Source organism: Serinus canaria, chromosome 8 (assembly GCF_022539315.1).
Source record: "Serinus canaria isolate serCan28SL12 chromosome 8, serCan2020, whole genome shotgun sequence".
Taxonomy (NCBI): Eukaryota; Metazoa; Chordata; class Aves; order Passeriformes; family Fringillidae; genus Serinus; species Serinus canaria.
In genome coordinates this window covers 9,814,070-9,838,896 of record NC_066322.1, presented here as the reverse complement: position 1 = coordinate 9,838,896, position 24,827 = coordinate 9,814,070, and the positions used below count along the sequence as shown (strand labels likewise).

The window sequence follows — 24,827 nt, the reverse complement described above, 5'->3', positions numbered from 1 at the left end:
CTCCGCCGGGATCCCCCAGCTGGTGTAAAACAGGCCCCAAAGCCGTGTTTTCTGTGCGGGGCCCGGCTGCTGAGCTTTCACAGCTTACATGGCTGAATCGTGCAGTAAACTTTTAAGAAGCCTCAGCGTCATCTGACGTCACGGTTTGTTTTGGATTTTTTTTCTCTCAAACACACAGATGCTGGTGTGGTACTTTTTATTCTTGTATCTGTGGGTGCTCCTAATAAGTAAACCATTATTTCTAGTGGACAGTGGCCTGCCATTTAAAAACCAAATCAGACATCATTTCTGAGAAAGGAAGCCCATCTCTCTGCTTTGAAATTGGAAAGAAAAGCTGAAAGGAAACTTTTTTAAATAGAGCTGAAGAGGTTGAAACTTCTCAAAGTTCAGAGGTCAGAACTTACCATGTGCACACTAACAATGTTCTATCGTCTGGTTTTGTACCTCCTGTAGCTACTTTAGTATGTAATATTTAGTCAGAATTTGGTTATTCAGGTTAATATGAGGTTCATTATTCTCGAGCTTCCTGATGTGATAGTTCACTATAACACCTCTGATGAGCATTTGGTGTTTATTTAGAAGAAGATCTCCTGGAACAAAATAGCAAAAAGGTTTAGAGTGTGTTGATAGAAAACACTTTGCTTGAATTTGAAGGCCTCCATGTTTAGTGTAGTCTTAAGCAAAAAGAAGCGACTGATCCAGAACTATAAGTTAGACATAGGTGAATTCAGAGCTAGCCTTACGATTTTTAAATAACAACCCCGAGGGCCAAAAAACTGCAAACTCCAGAAAGTTTTTTTAGCCATAGAACAAAGAAAGGAGTTACCTTACACCAGTGACAGGTAGCTGCTGGCAGGTGCTCACTCTGCACTCCACGATGAGTGCAGGGAGCTGCCAGTGCTGGCAGGCAGACACAGAGTTCAGATGGCCCAGATACACGAGGTGCTGCTCTGTGGTGACTTGTTTTGTGTGACCAAGGTCTCTGGAGTCAAGGATGTCAAACTGTTCCTTTATCATAGTTGGATAGATAGGGCTAAGCTCTCTCCTTCCACCTTTTTTAAGGCCAATAATTAAGGTGCAGTCATCTTATTTTAAATATTTTTTTAAAGTCTGAGCCAGACTTGTGAAATTCTTGGTGTTGTGGAGTCCTTCGGCATGAGACAAAGCTCTCTGCTGAACTGTCTCAGTATTGCTTTGTGCTTTTGTCTCTGTCCCAAAGCAGGGCTGCAGCACAGTCTGGATAGACTGTGATCTCCTTTTGGGAGCTCTTCTTGGCCTGTGTTGTTGAATGTTTTTGTGAACCTGTGCTCTTCTGAAGGGAGGCAGGTAGTTTTGTGCAGCATTTGCATTGTTTTTGCTGGACGTTTCACTCTTCTTTATGTACCTTTTGTGGTACAGCCATATTCTAAATGAAAGAATATACGTGCTACCCTAATAATGCTGGGGTTTCCTGTCTGTTCTCTTCTTCACCCTGAGATGAGGGTCCAGATGTCAGGGAGTTGGATGCAGAAATTCAGGTGAAGTGCTTTGGGTCCCAAAGAAGGTCAGATTAGATCAGAACTGGTTCCCTCTGACCTTAGCTTTCTGTGACTGAATACTGCTGTTCCCAGAACATACCTGTGGTGATGTCTGGTTCAGTCTGCCACATGGTTGGGTGGGTTCTACTGCTCCTTTCTCTGCATGTGTCTTTACATTTGTGCTTCTGAATGCTAGCTGCTTTCTAGTTTTCTTCCTCCACATTTGTTTGTACTGAAATAACTGCAGTATTTGTAAGCTATGCCACCTTATTGTTGAGTAATTTGAGCAGTAATGCCTTAGATGGAGAACACTCGAGTGCTTTAGGGGGAAAAAAGCGCATGTTAATCTATATATCGTATTTTAATGAGCTTCTAATCAATCATGCAACTTTAGTTTTCTAATCCTGACTATTTTACATGAACAGAAGTTATGTAAGACTTGTCCAAGGACAACTGGCTCTTTGTTTCATATTCTCATTGACACACTGCAGAAACTTAAGATATAGCAAGTGCAGTCTGTCAAATAAAAATCTGTTTCATTTGTTTCATTATGTTTTATGTGTACTTTTCAATATTGTTGTAACCAGTTTATCTTGGTATTTCTGTCAAGCATTTATGAGCTTAGTTCTAGAAGCACTTCTGGAAACTCCTCCCATAAAAAGGGCTCACAGTGTTTGCTCTTCTTCCACATTGTCCTTGACTCTAATCTTGGCTACCCAGACTGTTTGTGACTCAGTCTTGTTTGGACCTTGATGTTTTCCATCCTGTTGTGTTCATTTGGGAATGTGCAAAAAGAGCTAAGGGAAGAGAAGGTAGAGAGGAAAATGTCTTCTGTGAGCTTCTGTTGGCCTGGCCACAACATGATTAGGTCCTGATAGCAACATGGTTCACATGTACCTGACTGGCCAGAATTTTAATTCTGTAAGTCAAAGCTGTAACTTAAATTGAGCTGTAAGTAAGGCAAATGCATTTTCAAGCTCAGGAGCAGGAGATTAATGTTCTGTCTGTTAGGCTCTTGGTTGAGTGTTTGTATCACAACTTCCCTGTCAGCCTCAGTGAGTTAATCCTGCACCTCTCACCTGTGCTAAACTCACTTTACAGAGGTTGTGTCCTTGTGAACCCAGGCATATGAGGTGCTGGTTCCTGATGAACCTGTGTGACAAAGGAAGCATTTCTTTCATTTGCCTTATTTCCAGTGTTGCCAAACTGGAAACTTTAAGCCACCCTGTAAATTGATGCTTGTGGAGTTTAGCAGTGCAGAGCAGGTTAGGTAGTCATTCAAAATTAGAGGCATTAAAGTTTGGCTTAGTTTATCAGAACATGGGTTCAGCAGGTTAAATAGGTGCCAACCTCAGAGAATAGTGTCAGATTGAAGGTTGCTGAAAATCATCTGTGTGGAACTTTGACCATGCAAATCTGAAAGCTGCAGTGAAACCCTTTTGTGAATCTGACCCTTAATGTCCTTTTTCAGGCAGATGAGCAGCAAATTGTACTTAAGGTCTGAAACAGATTTCTTCTTGACCATCTGTTTTCTTGCTTTTGCTTCTTCTTAAGATGGCTTTTTGAGCTCTGCCACTACTGCTGTCATTCCCTTGCATCAGATGCTGTGGATGAGTTTGATCATTCACAAAAGCTTTCTGTGATAGATCTAACAAAAGCAGGTACAGCCACTCCTCAGGACTCCTGTAGTAGATTTGCAGAGAACAGGTGCTAGCTCTTGTGCTTGAATATCTTTGATGTAAGTGTAGGGTTATTTCCAAAGTTCTCAGGTGAGTTGTGAAGTAGGTCCTTACAAAGCTCCATTTGCACCTCCCTGAGAAGGTGAGTCCAGTTTTGGTGGTTACCCCAAGCCTGTCTCTCCAAACAGACAGTGCAGTTTGTTGAACCACCAGGACCGTGTCCTGTGCTTTTGTAGCTGATGGGTGGGGGAGGAATAAAGCTGGATGATTTTCACTGGAAAGGAGACAAAAATGCTTCCACTTAATTTGATTGGCCTGCCATTGCTGGAGCTGCTAATGATGTCTGCATAGGACTCAGGGGACCACTCGAGCTGGTGGAGGGAACCATAAGAGATATTGGTAGTAACTTAATCATGGCCTTTGATGCTGCAGGAGAGGTTGGTGCAATGTCCACTGCTAGATGCTGTGTAAGAGCACTTCTGAGGTAATTAGTACTGTGTCCTGAAGGTGAATTTTTGCTTGGGGGGCGGGGAGTACCAGTGAAAACTAAAATCCATTAGCTTTTCTCACAGGAAGTTTGGCTGGACTAGAGAGTAACGTGATCTTTAGCATTAATAAGGTTCAGCCTTCATGAGGGGAGCCCATTGTTAGAAAACATCATCAGTCTTTTCTGCCAATAAGGCAGCAGTGGTGGCTTGGGTCCTTGTGTCTGCACCTGTGGGAAGGCAGGGACCAGTGTGCCCTCAGCAGCAGAGGCTTTGTTTAAAGCAGCTTGGCTCCTTCTCTAGTGCAAGCAGCCTCTCACCTTGCACAGCCCCATATTAGAGAACTACATATCAGTGAGGGGAAGAGTAATTCCCTAGCCAGCACAGCTCCTAGGTTAAGTCAGAGACCGTAGCTGAGACCCCCTGCCCTTGCAGAGGATCCCAGTTCTTGCTCACATCTCTGTGCTACTTTCTCATTCATCTGCTTTGGTGACTTAAACTCACCGGGTGCCTGATGGTTTCATGTAATCTGAAGGAGAACAGGCCCTTGCAGCAGGAGCCATGTATAGGGTAATGTACATCTTTAAAAGTGAGGCCTCAGAGGTGCTGGAAGCCCTCTGATAGCCTAATAATAATTATTAATGCTAATAAAAACTAGTGAACTTCTCACCTCCTGGCAGAAGGTTGGAATAATAACTATGGAGTCTTTGTTCAGTCAGAGGTAACAATGGGTCAGACTTGTGCAAAAACCTCCTTCCCTGAGTTCTGTCCTTTTTGTACATCTAGTCCTCACCTGGCTGCATTTTTATCTTCCTGAATTATGGGAGGGAGGGAATGAATGACTTTTTCTTTTTTTTCCCTCTCTCCATGCTCCTGTGACAGGAGCGAGGGAAAGAGGGATTAGTGAGCTAATTAGAAATGATTGCATCTATCAACACTAATTAGCAATCCTGTGGTCTCACTTGCGTGTTCTTTTGAGCTGCTCCCCTTCGGGACAACGCCACAATCAGCCCCTGCCTTTGGGGCCGCTCCGTCCCTGCCGCGCTGATTGGAAGTGATGGCCGGGCTGCGTGTGTCGGGCAGGGACAGCGCCGCTCGGATGTGCTTTCCAGGCTGCTCCCTTCCCATTCCTCCTGTCACCAGGGGCACCCTTGGCCTCCCTGGGAACGACGCTGCCACTGCTAATGACCAGAGAATGAAAATGGCAGGGGGTTTTGTTTTCAACACCTCTTTCCTCCAGTGGCTTTTTCACTTGTGGCATTGCAGCTCAAAGGGATGCTTCTCTGTGGAGCTAAATGAGCCAAGATAGGGGGGGATGCTGGGACTGGTGTAGAGCTGGAGCAGAGTGACGTTTTGTTCTCACCTCTGCACTAACTTTTCAGCAGCAGATGAGGTGCTTGTTCTGGCAAAATGGACCCAAGAATTTATCTGTAGAAGATCCAAAATAAGTTGTCTTCCTTTTGTCACTGCTACAGTGCATGGATTGGAGGATGGCAGTAAAAAAACCCTAAAAATACCAATAAATTCACTAGGCAGACTGCTCTGAATAGTTTGGCCATGGGGAGTCCTACCAGAATAATTAAACTGCTCCTTCCCTGCATTTCCCTGTTAAAACATGATGAGGTGAGAGAAATTTGTGTCTCCAGATGGGTGTTTGCTAAGGAATGCTCAAGTCATGTCTGATTACAGCCTCCTTCCATATTTTTTGCTGGCTCTACAGAGCTAGTGAGGCAAGGAAAGAGCATCCTAAACTTAAATGAAAGAGCCATGCTGAAGGATATAGGTATGCACTAAACCAGAACTTCAGAAATCTCTTGGACACTAAAGTACAAGCCAGAAAGAGTGTGGCTTAACTGCCTGAATGAGAGGGTTGTGGAACTGTCAGTGTGGTGTACCCAAAGCAAGAGAGAGTTGTGGAGCTTCAGCAAATAAAATTTAGATAAACAGTGAAAGCTGTGTTTATTGAGAGTCTGTGTTGTTCAAAGTGCCAGATATCAAAACCATTTTTGTTTTGGTCTCAAGTTGCTGTCTCTTACTCTAGGAATGTCACATTTACAGAATCCTTTCCAGCATGTGAGGAGTGTAGATTTGTTTTTCAGGGAGTTATCACACATGTATTTCAATGAGGAAAAACAATGCCCACTGATTAATTTGAAGCTTTCTTAGTGCTGGAGCATGAGAAAGTATAGGGGATGATGAAGACTCCCCAGTTGTGTGAAGGTATATTCTAATCCAGAGAGTACTGAGTCCAGGGAAGCCAACAAGAGAGTCTTGAAGGAGGCCTTTCTGGTCTGTGCTGATGTATTCAGCTGAAACTTTATAATACACTTGATGTGTGTGCTCTAAACTGATGCACTTGAGAAAACAATCAACAGAAACTTACCTGTACACTGGTCCTTCCCATCCTGGCATTCCAGAAGCTTTCTGTGACTCGTTGGCTGCAGGGAGCTGTTGATCCCCACAGTGTTCAGGCATGAAGGCTCTCAGAGAATGCTGCAGTGCTCACAATGTCAGTAACGATTTCTGGCTAATGCAGCTTTTTGGTGGTGTCATCTCTCATTATCACATGGGCTTTCCTTGGGCTTTTTCTTGTCTCTCATTCAGAATTTTGACCTTCCTTATTAATTAAACAGTGACTTTCCTGCAGCCAGTGATTGAGTTATTCAGTAATACCTGCCTAAAGCCATCATAATAAAAGACAGAAGTTCTTTTTAATGCAAATGATTTGGTTCCAGATGTTTTGATCACATTAAACGATGGCTCAAATTAACCAGCTATTGGATTAAGCAACAGGCTACCTTGGCTGCTTTTTCTAATCATCATGATTTGTAGCATGTTTGTTTCCCAGAGCATGCTCTCAAGAAGGCAGTGTAGCCCCTAGTTTTCATGAAATAAAAACAGTAGAGAGACAGAAGCTAGCATGGGTCCTGTGTTTTTTGTAGCAAATCTCTTTCCTTTCCATAAATATTATCTGCTACCCAGATGGTGCTCTGACTTGTTTGTGGTAGTCTGAGAAGGAATTTTTCAGGGTGTGCAGGAGGCTTTGTCGTCCTGGAAGTGATTGTTAAATATCTTGTCCAAGGCTATCAGGCACTACATTATCCTTCCACATTCTAAGCAAGTTCTTGTAGAGAGAATAGACGTGTTAATGGAGGGACCTCAAACTTAGGAGGCAAAATCCAAAACGGGGTTCAGTGGCGCTTGATCATTCAACTTTGAAAACAGCTTCAGGTTTCCAAGGGAAAGATTAACCATTCTAATAACTTACCATGGGATATGTAGCATATATTCTTCTCCTAGTTGTTAAATTGTGAATAGCTGCCTCTGTGGAATCAGAGTGCTCAGCTACAGGTTACAGATTTCCTCTGGAAAGTGCCAAGCAGCAGTCTCTGTACTGTTTATAGAGGTCAGAATTGGGAGTTACAATGGGATTTTCCGCTGTGAAATCTTACCATTTTTGCCAAGGGTTTATTATTTGGAACTGAGCAAAGACTGGATCTACAAACTTGACATGTCTTCCTTTTTTGTTTGTTTTTTTTCCCTGGTTTCTCCATGCAGCTCGGATTGGAAAAATGAAACGGAGGAAGCAAGACGAAGGGCAGGTATGTCCCCTCTGCAGCCGACCTCTGTCAGGATCCGAGGAGGAGATGAGTAGGCATGTGGAACAATGCCTTGCAAAGGTAGAGGCGCAACAGGATCACCAGCTGCCATTCCCTTCTCCCTACTCCCAGCTCTGTCTGTAGTTGACCTCATGTGGGGCAAAACTAACATTGCTGAGCTTGCAGGCAATGCTAACTGTCTCCCTAAGATCTGTAGTCACTTCTTTGTCTGGGAAGATGGATTCTTCTGGATTTTTTCTGTTCTGTTGCATTAGCAACTTTTTACTTCATGCACCTTTCTGCTGTTATGGAAGGCTAATTTGTAGATTTTAAAGGTGGAGCTATTGAAATTGATGAACCTTTTGTTGGACTTCAGGCATCCTGTGTAGCACAGGAAGAACAGTTCGTTCTGATCTGTGCTTTTGACAGCATTACAATTGTTTGTTGGGTTCTTTTGTAGCAGACTGAGATTTTTAAAGGTTGCATGATCGTATTACTCCAGGGAAGTGCATTTAAGCAGAACTGTTCTCTTGCTGTTCATCCTAAAGACAACAAGGAAGGAGAAACAAGGCCCAGGGGAGGGAGAGAGTTTTGACATAGGGCTTCTTCTTCATGTTTCTCAGGAAAAACCTTCAATAGAGGACTTGTTGCCTCAAGAGGTGCATAGTATAAAGAGAGGTGTATTTTGATCAGTATGCCCCAAAACTATGTTACAGGAGAACACTTATGCTAGGGGTCAAAGGAATCGTGTTCCTCCATGACAAAGGAATTTTGCTTGCAAGGCAGGGGAATGCATGTTGAAATGAACACCAGCATTGTTGTAGGGACCAGACCTTATGTTTCCTTGAGTAAAAATTATGAAACTTGCAACTTGTTTTAATCTTAGGTTGTCAAGTTCTTCCAGTGCCTATTTACTTCTAGTTTAGGTTAGTAGGAGCAGGGATGGGAATAGAGGCTGCTGTATGCTCTAGCTTAGCTGTCTTGAGAGCAGCCCAGCTTTTCTTCCCCATCCCACCATGAGTTATGAACCCCAAAGAGCCATTTTGTGCATTTCAACACTCTGCCCCTTCTTTACCCCATGCAGAGAGAAGGTTCATGCATGACTGAGGATGACTCTGTGGACATCGAGAACGAGAACGGCAACCGCTTTGAAGAGTACGAGTGGTGTGGGCAGAAGAGGATACGGGCCACTACTCTCCTGGAGGGAGGATTTCGAGGTGCGCCAGTGTTTTGGGGGCACTTGTAAATCATTCTGCTGTGGAAGTTGATCATTACCTATCTTTAAAGAGAGGGACATGGGGATTTCCCTTCCACAAAAGGCAGAATCATCAGCCTTTGCCAGAATGTAAAGTGATTTCAGTTTTTGTGCCTCTTGAACGATGAGAGTCAAAATTTGTGCAAATCTTTAATGAACCATTGGGTTATTTCTTTCTCAAGGAATGTGGCTGAAGAGGGAATGGGTAGATCATATGGGGAAAATAACATTTTATATCTCACACATAGTAAGAAATACATGGAAATATGTGAAGAGAGGGAAATAGAAATGAAATTGTAAAAATTCCCAGCCTGGAGTGACGAAAGCTGGTGTATCAGCCTCTGGTGATGTATTGGAGGTGACAGCTAAGTCGCTTTAGCACCTGCATAAAATATTAAAGGGCCAGTTGTGCATTTATCACTCCATCCCTTTTAAGGTTGATAAATGAGAATCCAGGAACCTGCTCTGCACCTCCAGCACTGCAAGCCCTTAGGGCTCTCAGACAAACACATTTTATTTTTCCTCCTCCTTTTGCTCCTTCCCTAGTGATGGGGAAATCAGTTACCAAGGAGAGAGTGAGTTATGGCAAAATTTGACCTCTTGTGAGCTTTATTGGTGAATGTAATTTTAGCTAGAAACCTGGCCCCTTTCTTACATACAGCCCTTTGGCCTCAAAGAGGAGGATTTACTAAACTGTTCATTGGCATGAACCTCAGGCACTCACGAGAGTTTCTCACAAGCAATCCACGTAGTGCATGCTTAATGAGAGGAGGAATGCTGGCTCTCTTCGTTCAATAAAGAGGATGTGATGTGATCTCTTCCTATATCAGCTTGGATTTTAATTTAAAATATCTCAAGGGGAAAGGCTACTGCATAAGGGAGTTGGACTTTAAAGCCAGCCATGTGCTCTGCTAAAACCAGGCACTCCCGATCTGCTCTTACGTGCTTCTGTAATTAAATTGTAGCTGGGTTATAGCAGAGCAGATGATAAGGAGCAGCTTCTTTGGGCTTTAAAGGACCCCCAGTGAAGCTCACACTATTCCATGCTGTGTCAGTAGCCTAACTTTTTTTGTGACTGCATGGAGAGTTGTGTCTGCGTGATTCCACGTAGAGGCCTGATGAGACCATGCAGGATCTTAGACTATGTTAATGTAGCATAGACACTACAGTCTGGACCAGGGAAGCACGGGATGTCTGTGTGCCTCTGTTGTTGTCATCACTGCTAGTCCTGGTTAGAAAAAGCTGTTAAGTTCATTTCTTCCCGTTCTTTGTGCTTGAGTGGTTTCTTCCTTCATCCCTGCCAGACACCTGCATTTGAGGAGAGCATGCTCTTCCAATTCTTTGGTGTGGACATGGTGCTGTCTTCACCTGGTAAATGTTCCCAGTTGCTTCTGAGTCAATTCACTGAAGTGTGATCTGAATCTTCCACATTACCATGGCCATACGGAGACCCTCTTTCAAATGAGGCTTCAGGTGGACTATATGTGTTTAATTGCTATAGTTAGGCTGGGTAAATGCCTTTCCTAACAACTTTCTACCTAGTCTTTTGGGATAATCAGACAATATGTACAGGGTACCTACCTACTCTGTGCAAGAAGTTGTAAAATTTGGAAAGCCAGAGCAAAGATTTGGAAAGCTGGAGTGATCTCCTACAGCTGGCTGATTGCATTTATTTTTAATTAAGTTACACTTTTTCATGCTCTCTTTTGTGGCTCTCCTGTTGTCTCTGACTTCTGCATTCATGGGTCTCCATCACTCAGGACTGCTATGTGCACTCTCAGGTAACCTTAAGGTGACTGTCTTTCTTCTTTTCTGTCAGTGTTGGCTCTTGCCAGACAGAATTCTTAATTTACAGCCCTGAAGCGCAGCACAACGTTTTGTAGATGCTTTCTAATGCTTAAAACTGCTTTGTCTGGAGTTGGCAAGGCCCTCGTTAACCCCTGTCACCTGAGGCTTTGCATTTGGCTCTCTTCCCTTTGCTGAGAAGTAGCAGTGATGTGGAAATCAAATGTCTTTTATAATGCCAGACAGCCTTTACCAGGCTACAGGGATGTCACCAATGTCTAAAGAGATGACATGGGGAAATACATAAAACCGGAGGGGAAAATAGATGGCCATGTGTCTCATTAATTTTGGTTTTAATGGTGTGTTGCTTTGAGGAGATGTCACAGCTGGGTAAAGGGGGAGCAGGACACTGTGGCCAGTGTGTGTTGCATGTAAGTCCATTGGGCAGCATTGCAGCAGTGTCTCCAACTTAACACAGATCCTGGCTTTTTTTATCATTTTTGGTTCAGGGACAAGGTTCATATCACTCTCCACATGAGGAAAATTCTTTGCCAATTATATAGAAAATGCTGACAGGTTCTCAGTTGGAGTAAGGTTGAGAGACCTTAGGGTTTTTCTTCCTAAAAACAGGAACATCAGGGAAATGAAAAGCCCTGTTTGGATTTTCTGGAAGATGGTCTAAAACATAAAAGCAACCACAGGCTGAAACTCTCACTTGTAAAGTTCCTAGGATGACACTTTCCTGCTTCTAAAGCACTTGCAGGGAAAACTTGCTCTTCTGACCTGAGGAGCTGCCTTGGAAGCTGGAAATTATTTGTCTTCTCTGTTGGTGTTACAGCTGCAAGCCCCCAGTCAGGTCTAGTGTGGCAGAGCCAAAGCACACCTACTTGGCTGCCACAGCTTGGCAACCTGAGGCACCAGGTGGAAAGAACAGACTGTGGCAGCAAGTAGGAATATGACCTGAGAAGTGCAGGGATCAGTGTGTTGTCTCTGAAGCTGTTGGGTTTGGTGAAGGATTTCAGTCAGGAAATACTTAGTACTTCCAGCTGTCCTCCTGGCTACTTAAAATTTGCTATCATTCAATTTGCTTTCCAAAACTGGAAAGATATAAGGTGTATTGTAAATTAAGATTATTGGCAATTATATAGGGTTTGGAGTCACGTTGTTTCAGGAGAGGTCCGGCTTGAAGCAGAGGTTTGTAGGAGAGTTTGTGGTTCTCTTTGGGAGTAGGTGCAGAATAATACCAGCATGAAATACCAAACTTGTTAAAATCAAGTGTGTACTTCAAAGTGTAAAACTGTACTGATAAAATAATCAGATATTCTCCTGCCTCAGTACAGTGTCACAAGACTAAAATTCTCTTGAAATACCTGAACATTCAGTAACTATCTCTCCCCATGTCTCTGAATCATCTCTCTCTGAAGCTCTTTGTTGCACGGGATTATTTCATGCCACCTTTAATGAGTTTCTGTATTTAGGATGCCAACAAGGCTTCGCAAGTGAAAGCGTCAAGTCGCTTCATCTCTGATGTGGGGTTTGTTGGGGTTTTTTAAATGCTCAACATATTTGTAGCAATTCTTCTATTCCAGTCCAGAATGGATGCGCGTTACCCTCAGTGTTTACACTGTAAGGTTATCCCTTTAAAGAATTCCTGAGGGAAGTTCAAAAGGTTTTTTTTTCTTTGAAAGATTCAGTGTCTCTTTTTGTGTGTATGTTTCTTACTTGAAAGAAGGGAAGGAAGGGGGGGAAGTGGAAAAAAAGTGCTTTATCTGAAAAGAATCACATCAGCTTCACACTGATAGAAGCTGCTGTCATCTCTTAAACGGCTTAGCACAGTCAAAAGGCAAGAGGACTTAAAACAGTGTCTTACACAGGGATCGATGGGTGGAACACATAACTCGTAACTGCAAAAAAAAAAGCAGCTCGGGGGGAGAGATAACGGTAATGATTGCATTGAGGGAAGCTTGAGGGAGGCTTGTTCTTTGTAACACAGCTTCAAAGGTGTCTGGACTGGTGCCTAAGCAAACTGTCCTGTGAAGTTGCTGCCTCTGTAGGTCTAGGGAAGGCGGTGGGGTTGGGGATGCTTGCACCCTTCTGTTTCTTAACAGATGGGACAAAGATTAGTAAATGCCAGGTTAGCAGTTCCCTTCTGCTGCCTCAGATTTGAGGAGAGGATTTTGTCACTTGGTCCCTTTCCGTCCGTTCCGGGAGGCAGCTTGCCCAGGAGAGGGGATGGAGGAGAGCAGGGCTGGGGCGGTTGGGGAGCTGGGTGTTGGGCGGGATGTCAGTTTATCGATCGCACCTCAGTCAGGAGAGCTGCGGGCGCAGTGCTCTGAGCACGAGCGGCAGCGTGCTTAATGTGATTGAAAGGCAGTTAAAATGGCGGTGACCTTTTCAGGGGGAATTAGATTGCCTGCCAAGAGTGGTTAGAGGGAGTGATAACGCCAGCTTGAGGAAGCTGTCCAGTCTGCTTCAAAAGGAGAGAGACAGGGAAAGCAAGCTGGCAGCAAGTACCATTTAAAGCACGAACCGTGCGGTCTGATAGAACAGAGATTGCTGTCCTCTTTAGATATGAAAGAATTGAAGAATTGTAGCTAAGTTCTCTCTCCACCCGCCCTGTCCTCCTCTTCTCCCCTCCAGCTCCCCCACCAAAAAGCCTTCATTTAGGTGCAGTAGCAAGCTAGTCGCCACTGCTCTTCTCAGTTTCTTTTGCTTCAGCAGATCAGTTGCATCAAAAATAACATAGAAGAGAGAAAGACTTTAAAAATGTTAAAATGGCAAGCAGGGCATTTTCAGGGAAGGACACTTTCTAAGAAAGATCAACATGACAAGGATCTGTCTGATAGATTGTGATACTCATGAAGAAGGAGAAACACACAGGGATTACTTAACTCTGAAGTTTCTCTTTATTTTTCTGGTATTTCTTTTTATTTCTCCATGCAGCCCTTCTCCCAAGCTAGCAAAGGGCTTGGCTCTATTTGCTAATGTCTTACCAAGGGAAAAGAACAGCACAACTAAGTGTATGCATAGAGGGACTTGGTAAAGCCTTTATAAGCTGTAACAAACTACAGTTATCCTTGGGGGTCCATTTGCATTGGATCTCATGTCGTGTACAATTAGGGCAGCTACCTGGAAAGTAGGACTGTATTAAAATGCTTAAAAGTTCCTAGCAAATGGCTGAAGTCCTCCCACTGCCAGCTTTCTATCAACATAGAGTCAAGATATGCTTCAGTTTGAGCAGCAAATGTTGTAGGCCAGCCTCTGTCCAGAGCGGGTTAGTTGTCCCAGAAAGAGCATTGGGGCAGTAGCTGTATTCTCCTCCAGATTGTTCTCCTTCTAAATCCATGCAGCATTAGAATCATTCTTTCATGTGTGAGGTCCTGGCCTTAGAATCTAAATAGATACTTTTACTTCCCCTACCTCAACAACAGGTTTTTGTGATTACAGTGACTTCTTGGGTCTGGTAACTGCCTGGCAGAAAGCTCCAAGTAGAGAGGGAAAACTCACTTGTGCTTCTCTGTGCAATTTCATGAAAATGGAACTTTACAGCAAAACTCTTAAAATCTATGTTTGACAAATATATGGAAACTGAAGCATGGAGAAACATCTTCTCTAGTGTTAAAAAGATAGTAGCAGTGCTGGTGACAAACCTTTAAAGTCTTGCTCTAGAAGCTCACCTAGTAGCCAGCTGTGCCCTCTTTTTCAGATAAAATATAATGAGACATACAGGGAAGCTTCAAGAGGCAAGGAGACTTCCTTTTTTTTATGTCAGGAGATTCAGGCTGCATTTAAGGTTATATTGGTAAGAGGAGATAAACTGATCTATTCAAATGCAGCAAAAGCATTTGAGCTGAACAGTAAATGTATGTCTTCTCTAAAGAGATTGTGTGGGAAATGGAAGATGTCACTGGCATATTTAGGCCTTTTGGAAGAGTGGTCTAGTACCTATAATCATCGCTGCTGCTGCTGCTGTGTAGATGAGCCAGAATGCATTCCTTTTACCCTGGTAACCTAAAGCAAACTTCAGCTTGGGTGCAAGAGCAGTAAGAGTAAGAGTACAAGGAATCTGTGCTGAAATGAAATTCTTAATCTTCCTCCCATTTAGCAAGAGCTCAATTTAGTGCATTTCCCTGCCATGTTTCCAGTGTCAGCATCTCTCTCTAAGGTGAATGTGTCTGTACATCTGAGCATCTTTCCCAGCCTCTCAGCCCTTGAATTTTAGCCTTCCTATGTTTGGGGTGCTACCTTCTGCTGGTCACTTCTACCTTCTGTAAGCTTCCAAGTAGGCAAGATGTACAAATTCCATGTTTCTCAAGTGCTTAGTATGTGCCTTATGCCCCTTATAGAGAGCTGCTGAGCCCCAGAGCACTTGTGTCCCTTACCTCAGCCCTTGTGTAAAAGTGGTAATCCTGGTAATCCCTCCATTGCAGAAGCACAGTAATTTGGATTGGTCTGATGGAATAGCCCAACCTGTTCTTAACATTTGCACCTCTCTCCTTTGAGAGCAAGTACTTGCCCATAAGGTAATAGTTGACCTAAAAATGCTAACAAAGTCTCTTTGCATAGTGTTAGATACAGTAATCACATGGGCTGCATCTGATTCTTTCTCTGTAGTTTATGTCTGCATATAGAATTAGAAGGATTCTGTGGTTAATTAATATCTCTTAAGTATTGTCCTGTATATTAATATCATAAGTTGGCTCTAGTGAGTCAGAAAAGCAGGTTAGAATAGTATGTGATTTAGGAAGAAAAAAACCTCTTCCCTTACGTACAAAAGCCGCATGACCTGCCATGTAACTGATGTCCAATGTCATGTGTGTTTGAAGTTCACATAATTCTTCAAGGAACACCATTTTCTTCATTTTGGAACACAAAGTAATCAATGGGACTTGGCAAAGTAAAAATAATTTTAACTGGAAAAAAAGACATTGGTGTGAAGATAGCCATTAAAATTTCTCTTTGCTGATTGTACATTTTTGTTAACTTGAATGCATACAAAAATAAAAGAATCTAATTCTTATGTTCCAACTGCTAGAATGCCTTAGGTGAAAGGTGCACAATCAGATAAACCTTGGTGGTTGATTTATGCAACACCGATAGCCACTCAAACCAGGAAAAATTTTCTGCAGAAAGAAGTGGAATTCTTTCCCTTTTCCAGTATTTCGTGTTGTAGTCAGGGGATGAAAAGGGACATCTGTAAATCCGTTCCTAGAGGAAGGAAGGGGAAAAAAAGAAAACAGAAAATGCAGTTGTAACACCATGAAAATTAGCAGGGGAAGTGAAAGAGCAGGTAAAGCACCTGAAATGACTCCTTTTTTGAAGCAGACTGGGTGTCAGTTGACACTTCCTTTAAACTTCAGGTTTTGTAGATCACAGACATTAGTTGCTCTGCAATCCAATTTTCTACTGGTCTGTTAGCTGTAGTTTTGAAAATCCCAGGCTTTAAGATAGTTATCTGATAAATTTTTAATTTTTTTCCCTCAAGGGTCTGCAGTTTTGCTAGAGCTGCAGCCTACTTCTTGGACACTCAGGTCAGACTTGAGCTTTAAGCACACAATAGTTGATTGACGTGATTTTAATAGCATTTTAGAATACAGTTGTTAAGTCAGGGGCAGTGAGATGTTCCTAAAGGCAAAAGGGAGCACAGGTCTCAATGGCTCTAAACAGCTCCTGTCTCTGCGTGTCGTCTCCTCCGCGCGGCGGTGAAACGCATTATCGAGTAGTGCCCGGAAAGTGGCTAACTGCGTTTGACACACGCCAACTCCCTGCCTCCACACTGGATAATTGCATTGTCAACTGTTCAGCAAAGTGGCAGGTGACACTGCAGCCGGATTGATTGTCCTACTATGGAGGCTCCCAAGACTGTCAGCCACCCAATCGATAGAGTTTACACAAGACACTGTGACTGCATCTGTAACTAATTTCAGTTTGAGCCTCGCAAGATGCGGCTGTCCCTGTTTCCTGGCCTCTTTTCTTTGCTTGCATCTTCTCCCTGGACAAGGAAGTTGTTTTTCCGTGAAAGCCCAGTTTTATTTCTTGTTTTGGAGCTGGAAGTGAAGAAATCAATGTTGTGTTTTGTGGTTTCAGAGTTGAGGGCATTACAGCACATGGCTAACTAGCAGCCCCAGTTTTGCAATCAATAGACTGATCAATTGATTAAATTAGCACTGATTTTTCTTTCTTCTTTCCAGCTTAGAAAAGAATTAGTTTGGGAGGAAAAGCACATGTGTTTGGCCTATGAAATTTAGCCTTTGGTTTTTCCAGTCCTTGGTTGCCTTTTCCCCATGAATACAATCTCTGTGCTCATCATTATTTAAAGCAAACTGCATTGAGCCCCTCCACTGGCAGCAGCCTGCTGTAAGCCAGGGTGTCACATTCAGCTGTTCACCAGCCTTGCAGCTTCATGCTCGGCTGCCTTAGAAAAGTCATCCTCCGAGCTCTGCTGTGCTGCTTTATTATTGGCAAAGTTGCGACATTCCTGTGATCCCTGTCAGTGGTGCTTATTGATCCGGTGATGTGAATCTGCTTAGTGATTCAAGATTACTTTAATTCTCCCTCTTCCTTTTTTGTTTATTTCCACCCTCTCCCCAGGGGAACAAAACCTTTCAGATCCACCTTTCCCTAACTGTGGAAAACGAGCTGTAGCTGCAAAGACCATGGCTGTTGCTGCTGCTTTTGTACTTCAGCTCTGGGTTTTGAAGAGCAGCTTTTGAGATAGACATGAGGCTGTTCTCACCTTCCTGTATCACATCAGCATGAGGCCCTAGTAGGCAGCCATGAATTGTTAAACCAGATCAGACCTTTGGTCCCATCCAAGTGCGTTTTCCCCTCTGCAGCCATAGTCTGTACCTGATGGGTTACAGGAGGCGCAAAAGACATCTCTGGAATACTCCTCAATGCTGCAAAGGGTGGGGAATCCTCTTCCTGAGCCTTGCAGCAGCTGGCTCTTACCCTGTACAGCAGTGCTTGCCTGCCCTTTGTTCAGCATGCTGCTGCAAAATTATGGTAATGGTCGTAAAAATTATACGGCCCCTTTCCTTAAAGGCAGCTGTTTTGTGATCTGTTAGCAAAGATCCCTGTAAGCATCCACACTGCTAAGCAGTCAGGTCTCTGACAGCCCACAGTGGCCCTGTGGGAGCTAATAGACAGCATCAGATGCATGCATCTGCTGTTTCAGGTGTGTGCTGTAACAACACAGTTGGGTGTCAGTTTTCCAGGAAAATCACCATTTAGCTTTAAATGGATCTGGCTCCAGAGAAATAAAACTCTTGTTTTGTAAGCAGGTTTTCTTGGCTTCTAAATGTCATTTTTTTTTCTGCAACAGGCTGGGAACATCACCAGAACTATTCTATCCCTGTTGGTGCTAGGAAAAAGTGGGAGAACAGTTTCACTGCTGAAAAATAAGGCTGGGGAGGCATTATGGATCTATAGAAAGACCTGTGTTCAACATGGTCTCATCTTTGCTTTCCTCTCATTTTCAAGAAGTTTTAGTGGCTTTCTCTGTCTTCCCAGATGTCTCTTACAATAAAATGGCATCTATGCCACCCTGTCCTCTTAGTATTAGTTTGGGATACTTCAGCAGATGATGGAATAAACCCAGTTTAGAGCCATTCTTGGAAGTATGTGAGGCCTGGCCGTGAGTCTGCATAAACTACTTTTATTGCCTTCATTGTTTTTACTCTCCAAGAAGGCAATGAGTGCAGTTTCGATAAGAAAATAGAGTGAACGTGCTGGAAAGGGAGGTTGTACAGAAGGGGGTCACTGCAAGGAGTGTAATTAGCAAAGGCTGCAGTTCTGGAGATTTATGGGAGGCTTTTCTTCTTTCCTGAGCACATGTATGCTACCTGCAAACAGAATGAATGCCTCTTCCCAGCCAAAATAGGCCCCAGTAGAGCTCTAGGCCTCTAAGATGGATTTGAATTTAGACCCATTTATGGAATTCACACAAAATTTGGGAGTTCTAGAATATTTCCAGTTGAGATTTTTTCCACACACACACTCTCCTATTCCTTGGGGGCCAAACTAGAGAAATATTAGTCATCCAGGTGAGTTTGATTCTCTGCATGAGCAGTATCTCATAGCTGCATTGGCAGTGGTGGTGTAAATAATAATACTGACATTTTAGTTTTCTTCCCTGGCTTTCTTTGGAGTGATAATGAAATATAAACATATAATTAAAAATATACGGAACAACTGGTCACCAAAACTGATCTGCCTAGATAGGAGTTAAGGAGCAGAGTGGGGGCACAGTAGGTCTGTGTTTTCCTACCTGTGCTCATGAAATTAGGCTGGGGTCGTTTGGGTCTGCAGTGGTCTGGTTGTGTTACCATTCTGCCCCTTAGACTGCCAGTCTCCCTGTGAGCTCGTGCCTGTGCAGGAGCAGTGCTGTCAGCACCTGAAGCAACATATGTTGTCACTTGGACCATCTGCTACTGAGTGTGATGGAGAAAAGGAGGTACTTGAATGTGAAGTCCTTTTATCTGTCCTGTGAATCTGCTTATATATCATGTTAATAACTCTTAATCTTAGCCTGGGCCACCATTCACTGGAGAGTTGATCAGGTGACCACTCATCAGGGGGAATGCATAAAGGAAGTGAGATTTGAGAAGCAGTGCAGAGGTCAGAGAGGATGCTTAGGCATAAGGGACAGCTTAAGAGAAAGAAAAGTGCTTTTATTTTATTTGCTTCTCCTAAGAAGAGGAAGGAAAGGATTTCTGGTGAGATTTATCTACAGACATTATTAATAGGTACATGGAAAGAATGAGAAGTGCTTTTACCTTCAAGCTCAGCTGATTCCTGTAGCCTGCCAGTGCTTGAAGTTGGCAGCAGTTAGGAGGCATGCAAATTTTTCCTACTTTTCTGGCCTCTGAGTCAGTATTTCAGAAACACTGTTCCTTGAGTAGAGTGCCTAAATTTTTCAGAAAGTAAGAAGAATTGGTGCTCAGGCAGACTGCTCTGAGACGAGCCCAAGCAAAGAAAGCTGTGTACACAGTGCTAGGTAAGTGATGTTGATAGGTACATTCTGATTGATGGGCGAGTTTGTCTCCCAAACTGTCACAGGGTTTATAGAGGTGCCACTCAATACCAGTGCTGGAATTGCTTGTCAGAGCACCTGGCTACAAGAGCAATGGGGATTGGAGACAGAGCTGTAACTTTGTTTTTTCTCTGCTTAATGGCCTCAGCGTCTGACCTGCCTGTTCACTCCTGTTTGTCTGGTCCTTAAGGAGGCAGCTGGGATTAAGACTGTCAGAGAATTGTGCTGCTTTAGCAGCAGGAGGCTAATTGTGTTGGGGCTGGCAGTATATGACAAGGGGTTTCCTCCTACCAAATGCACAGCAAGAGCAAAAATTCTCAACAAGGGACCAGAAAGGTATGGAAGAGTCTGCACTAGATTTGTTCTTTTTTTCATCTTAAAGCAGCATTTTCAAATTCACATGTGGAATTACATTCTGCAGGCCTTGGGTGACTCCTGAGAGTCAGAGCTGCTTCAGTGAATAACAGATCACATCTCTTATTATTCCTAGGTCAAACTCGCAAGTTAAGATTCAGTTGTGGGATTTCACTTTGTTAACACATGGGAATAAAGTTCTGGTCCTGAACATTGACCACTGGATAACAAAGTGAAATCCCACACATTCAGTTGTGGGATTTCACTTTGTTAACACATGGGAATAAAGTTCTGGTCCTGAACATTGACCTCTGGATAACACACTGGCTTTAGAGGTCTCTACTCTAGGCAGTGTTGCTGATGGCTGTGAATTATTGTGTGACCTTCAGAAGCAGAGCCTTGCTGGAGGAACCCTTCCCGTTCTCAGTGCACACTATTGAATTGCAAATCGCCCAAGTGGAGTTGGTAGGGGGTCTTCTGGAAGCTCTTGTCCTCTGCACTCCATTTCACGTTTTCCTTTCTCCTGGATGGCAGTGTACACCACCAGCAGGAGCTGGAAGTTGTGAGCCCTCTTTACATTTGGGCTGAGTTAGTGAGAAGCAGGTGTGATCCTTTTGGGCCTTCCTTGCATTTAGTGGTCTTCTTAATCCATTTATAACAGCACTTGTCCAGAAATCTGGTTTGAATGAGCCTGAGATGAATGAATAATGTCAAGCAGTTCAGACGTCAAATATTTGAACAGCTGCGTGGGTGTTTTCACTGGCTTTGTGCATGGAAGCAACCCCAAGAAGTTAGACAAGGAGGGTCAGGTTGAAATTGTGGCACCAAACCCGATCCCACTGGAGCAGGCTTCAAAATCCATCCCTGCTGCAGAATGAAAAGGTATTATAGGATGCTGGTTGCAAGCCATTCATTCCCCAGGTGATGCTGGGCCAAGCTTTGCATCCCATTTTTTAGTATTTTGTTGTGTGCAGGAGCAGTACTGGGATTTATGGATCTTTTGATTCACATCAGAAGCATGTTTTGTGGCTTTTGTTTTTCCTTTTTATTTAAAGCAGCTTCTGAAGTCCTAAAACTGATAGCACAACTTATATTCAGAATATTTTTTTGATTCATGGAGGTTACTTTGTTTAGCATACAGTTTCTAAGTCATTGGTTTTTACCATGTTGCAATGGACTGCACTTGGTCACATAAAAAAAAAATCCATATTAAGTGAAAAACAGAGTTGGATCACCTGATTGCACCTTCCTTTAGGTGTCGGTCTGGGAGTTCTTGTTTGATCAGAAAATTTACCTATGAACTTCTCTGCAGTGCACTCTGACTGAAAGGCTCTCTCAGATCATCCCAGTGTGTATTTGCCATAACACATCCAAACTCTCCCGTTGTACACTCCCTGTTTAGAAAGTATAGTAGTCTGCTGGCAGTACAGCTAGGCAATAGAGCAAGATTCAGCCAAAGCTCTGGAATATTTTCCTTCCAGACTTAAAAGGGATTTTCTTAAATACAGAGGTCTTGAGAGCAAGGACACAAGGATTCTGAAGACAAGGTGCCTTAATATTTGTAAACTGTATTGTAGTAAGCAGATCTTCTCATCTTAAGCTCTAGCCATAAACCACCATTTGGCTTGAGTCACTTGGAAACAAAATTGATGGAAAGGTGCATGTCTGCTGTGTGCTTGGCATCCTTGCAGAGACAGTAACAAGGGGGGTGGTCTCACTTATGTTCACTCATTTGGCCACCTTCCCCCCACCAAGGCACTTGCTCCAAGTATTCATTGTCTGGCTAATGTTCAGATCACCCCCTGGGACTGGCCAAGTCACAGCTCCAGCTTTGCATGATTTGTGTCTCCCGTAGCTACAAGAAAAATGAAGACCTGTGTGTCCAAAGTTTATGGCCTTTGAGAAGTGATGGGTTAAAGTAATGCCAGGTGCAGGGAATGGTGTTACTGCAGGTTAAATGCCATGCCTATAAATTACCACCCCATCACCCACTCTTGACTTTTAAAGCAGCTTTGAAAGACTATGCAGCTTCTTTGACAGGTCTCTCTTACCCCTCTAAATCTTCTCCCAAACATTGTGATGAACTCAATGAGTCAAGATTTACTAGATGAGCCATTGCAGCAAGAGGAGGCAGCTTGTGATACATGTTGGCTGGTAGTGTACAGCCAGTAGGTGAAACACTCTGAAAGGGTTCTGCTGGAAAAGGACTGCCCCAGTGACACCATGGGGCTGACCTATAGGCTTGGCTCCCACAGTACCTGACACAGATATGGGTGCTGCATGGTTGGTGCTGGTTGTGTTACCTCTGCTAAAAATTAAGGCTGGTAATTACTTTGAAGTAAAAGGTAGTTTATGCTTCTAGGGAAAGGTTAGTCTTAAAATCATTGTCATGCTACAGTTGTCACTCGTTAAGGACCTTCTTGATATGCAGGGAACAGAAATATCAAATCCATATAAACAAATTTTATTGGGGGCTTAATGAATCAGTGAGAGCATCCATTCCTAGAGAGCGACAGTAAAGAGCTGTGTCTGTGTGGTATCCTTGGAAATGAGACCTTTGCTTTGCCCTCTTGTCTGCACAGATGCAGACCATTAGAAGTACAGTTCACTCTTTTGGCCTTATGTTAAGTGTGCTGGTGAGAACCCACTGGGATGAACAGACTCGGACATCTGAAAGCCTGAAAAAGCTGTCCTAAAGCTTTGGAATATCCTCATTCTTCAGACATGCATATAATGCTCAGTGCTTCTAAATACAGAATACAGGCTAAAATTATTATAGAACCATAATTGCAGTACAGGACCATAGTCCTTTTGAGGCATTGGTGCAAGGCTGAGGTGATACCTACCTTACCCTTGCAATCTTTGCAGTTGGGATGTGTTCCCTGGTCTACCATAGACTTAGGTCATCAGCCTCTGGATATGCCAGATGCTTCAGGCTCCAGCAGGTACCTCTGTCTGAGCCAGGTGTCCAGCTCTGCTGTCTGGACAGGGGTGTTAAGTGAAGGAACATACTGGAGGCAGCTGCAGTGAGTCCATTTCTATCTGCACAGCTAATGTACCCAAGCAGCTTAAATCTGCTGCGAAATTGAACACAAATGGGGACCTTGCAGCCAACACCTTAGAGTTCAGGAGGTCTTTGCCTAATATCCACTCGTAAAGGAGAAAGCATATTCAGTGTTAGCTCTCATAAAGAGTAAATATGCCTTCTATAGTTTTTCTTCTATTAATAAACCCTAGGCAGAAAATACCATGTGAAGATTCATCTTTAAGGTGTTTGTGCAGATTAAATTAAAAGAAGCCTAGTTACAGTTTACAAAATGCTTGGGACCAAAGTAAATGTAGAAATTGTTAGAATGTGGGAATTGATGCACTGTCAGCCTCAGGTGGAACTGTAAGTGGTTACTTCCTGCTGGAATTGGGAATGGATGTGTGCCTGACACCCCTGTGCTGGAAGAGCAGAACTCTTGATGAGTTGCACTGCAATTTGCTCATGTAAGTGCTTGTGAGGAGCTGTTAATGACAGAAGTCTGATTTTTTTTCCCCTTTTGTAGAAGCAGGTTTGCTGTCCTTAAATGTTTTAAATTTTAAAAAGCTAAGCCATGACTAAATGTATTTTAAAATTGAAAAGCTGTTTCTAATTGTATTGTAGCCTCTGCCTGCCCTATGCATCTGAATTAAAAAGCAATTCAAAACATCCTTGTGGCCTTCTCTTACCTGCTAGTAGTGTGGATTTTGCATTAACTACTTCTGTGAAAAATAAATCTTTCCTATTCAGCTTCATTGCTTTTTCTGCCTTTGAGAGAGACCCTTACAGTGACTCCAATTCTAAAATAATTCATGTAGAGAGCTAAAAATCGAGAATGTTCCATTTTCAATGTTGGGGGCATTTAGAGCATAAAATCTAAGAAACTAGAGCATTTCTGTGAGTGTTCTTGTGCTGTCTTTGGAGAGGGCACCTTTTATGAGGCTGTTAGTAAAGGACAGCCTGCAAACTGGTGCTGTAGCACCTTTCTTGGGAGATCTGGTACACTTCATTTCCAATTCAAATGCTCATCCGTGTGTTTTATTTTCTTTCAGGTTCTGGGTTTATCATGTGCAGCGGGAAGGAGAATCCGGACAGCGACGCTGACCTGGATGTGGATGGAGATGACACACTCGAATACGGGAAACCACAGTATCGTTTTTGAAAGGCTCTTACTGAGAGGGAACCAGAGGTGCATCTGCCCTAGGAAATGGGAGATTATCTGTGTCCAGCCCTACTGGAAATGACGCAGCCTTCTCCAGTTACCATGTTATTTGACCTAGGAGGGGTTCCCCATTACTCCCTTTGAGATCCTGCTGTTTATATACAGCACTACTCTAGACCTGGTTGAAGTCTGTAGGAGACATTGCAAGGATGAGTTAGAGTTTCTCTATTGTGTTTCATAAACTATCTGTTGCTTCCATCCAGGTTTGTTCTATTTGGATAGCTTTTCCTGCTTCAAGAGTAGGAATTGAGTTTATTTTCCACAAAACATCCTTTTGTTTTCAAGGTGTTGGTGCAGTAAGCACTATTCAATTCACCTTCCACTCGTGATATTGGATTTTTTTTTTTCCTCTTTCATTAGACAGTTCATGGGCAGAACTATGATTAAACACAGATTTTGGGAACTTCTCTGTCTGGGAGCAGGCTCTTTGTGCACAGCTCTAGGTGAGCTGTGACCAGACTTCTGCCCCACAGCAGTTGTAATAGGCAGCAAGGAGGAATTCTTGCAAGGGCATTAGACAGACACTGCCTTAGCTGTGATGAGGGGCAATGTACAGCTATAGAATTAGGTTTTACTGAAATCTCTACCAGCCTTTAGGATTGAAGCTCCAGCCCTCCACTGGTAAAAGAACTCTGTACTTCAAACAGAAATTCTGCAGGTTAAGTTTGCATGGGTTCAGGAACTAATTTTCCTTTTCCAAGAAGCTGTGGAATCGTGTTACTATCAAAAGATTTCTGGTTTTCTCCAGCTAAAACAAAACTTTAATCCAGAATTTAAAAAGCAGGCCCCTTTGTGGATACCAACCCCTCTATTTTTTAAGGTGTTCCCAATTGGAATTAATTTGTTATATATGCCAGACAGTGTCCTAACCA

The 24,827-nt window shown here is 43.2% G+C and overlaps 1 protein-coding gene across 4 annotated transcripts in view; it reads left to right on the top strand.

Annotated features, from left to right (window-relative positions):
• RNF220 (ring finger protein 220) overlaps window positions 1–24,827 on the top strand; it is a 212,552-nt gene that overhangs the window by 157,747 nt on the left and 29,978 nt on the right. For 3 of the 4 annotated variants that reach the window (XM_009088659.4, XM_030226610.2, XM_009088661.4), the window contains 3 exons: window positions 7,240–7,361; window positions 8,365–8,497; window positions 23,786–23,882. In XM_009088659.4, the coding sequence (XP_009086907.1) occupies window positions 7,240–7,361; window positions 8,365–8,497; window positions 23,786–23,882 (352 nt within the window). The remainder of the gene's footprint in view (window positions 1–7,239; window positions 7,362–8,364; window positions 8,498–23,785; window positions 23,883–24,827) is intronic. The other variant, XM_009088660.4, reaches the window with a different exon arrangement.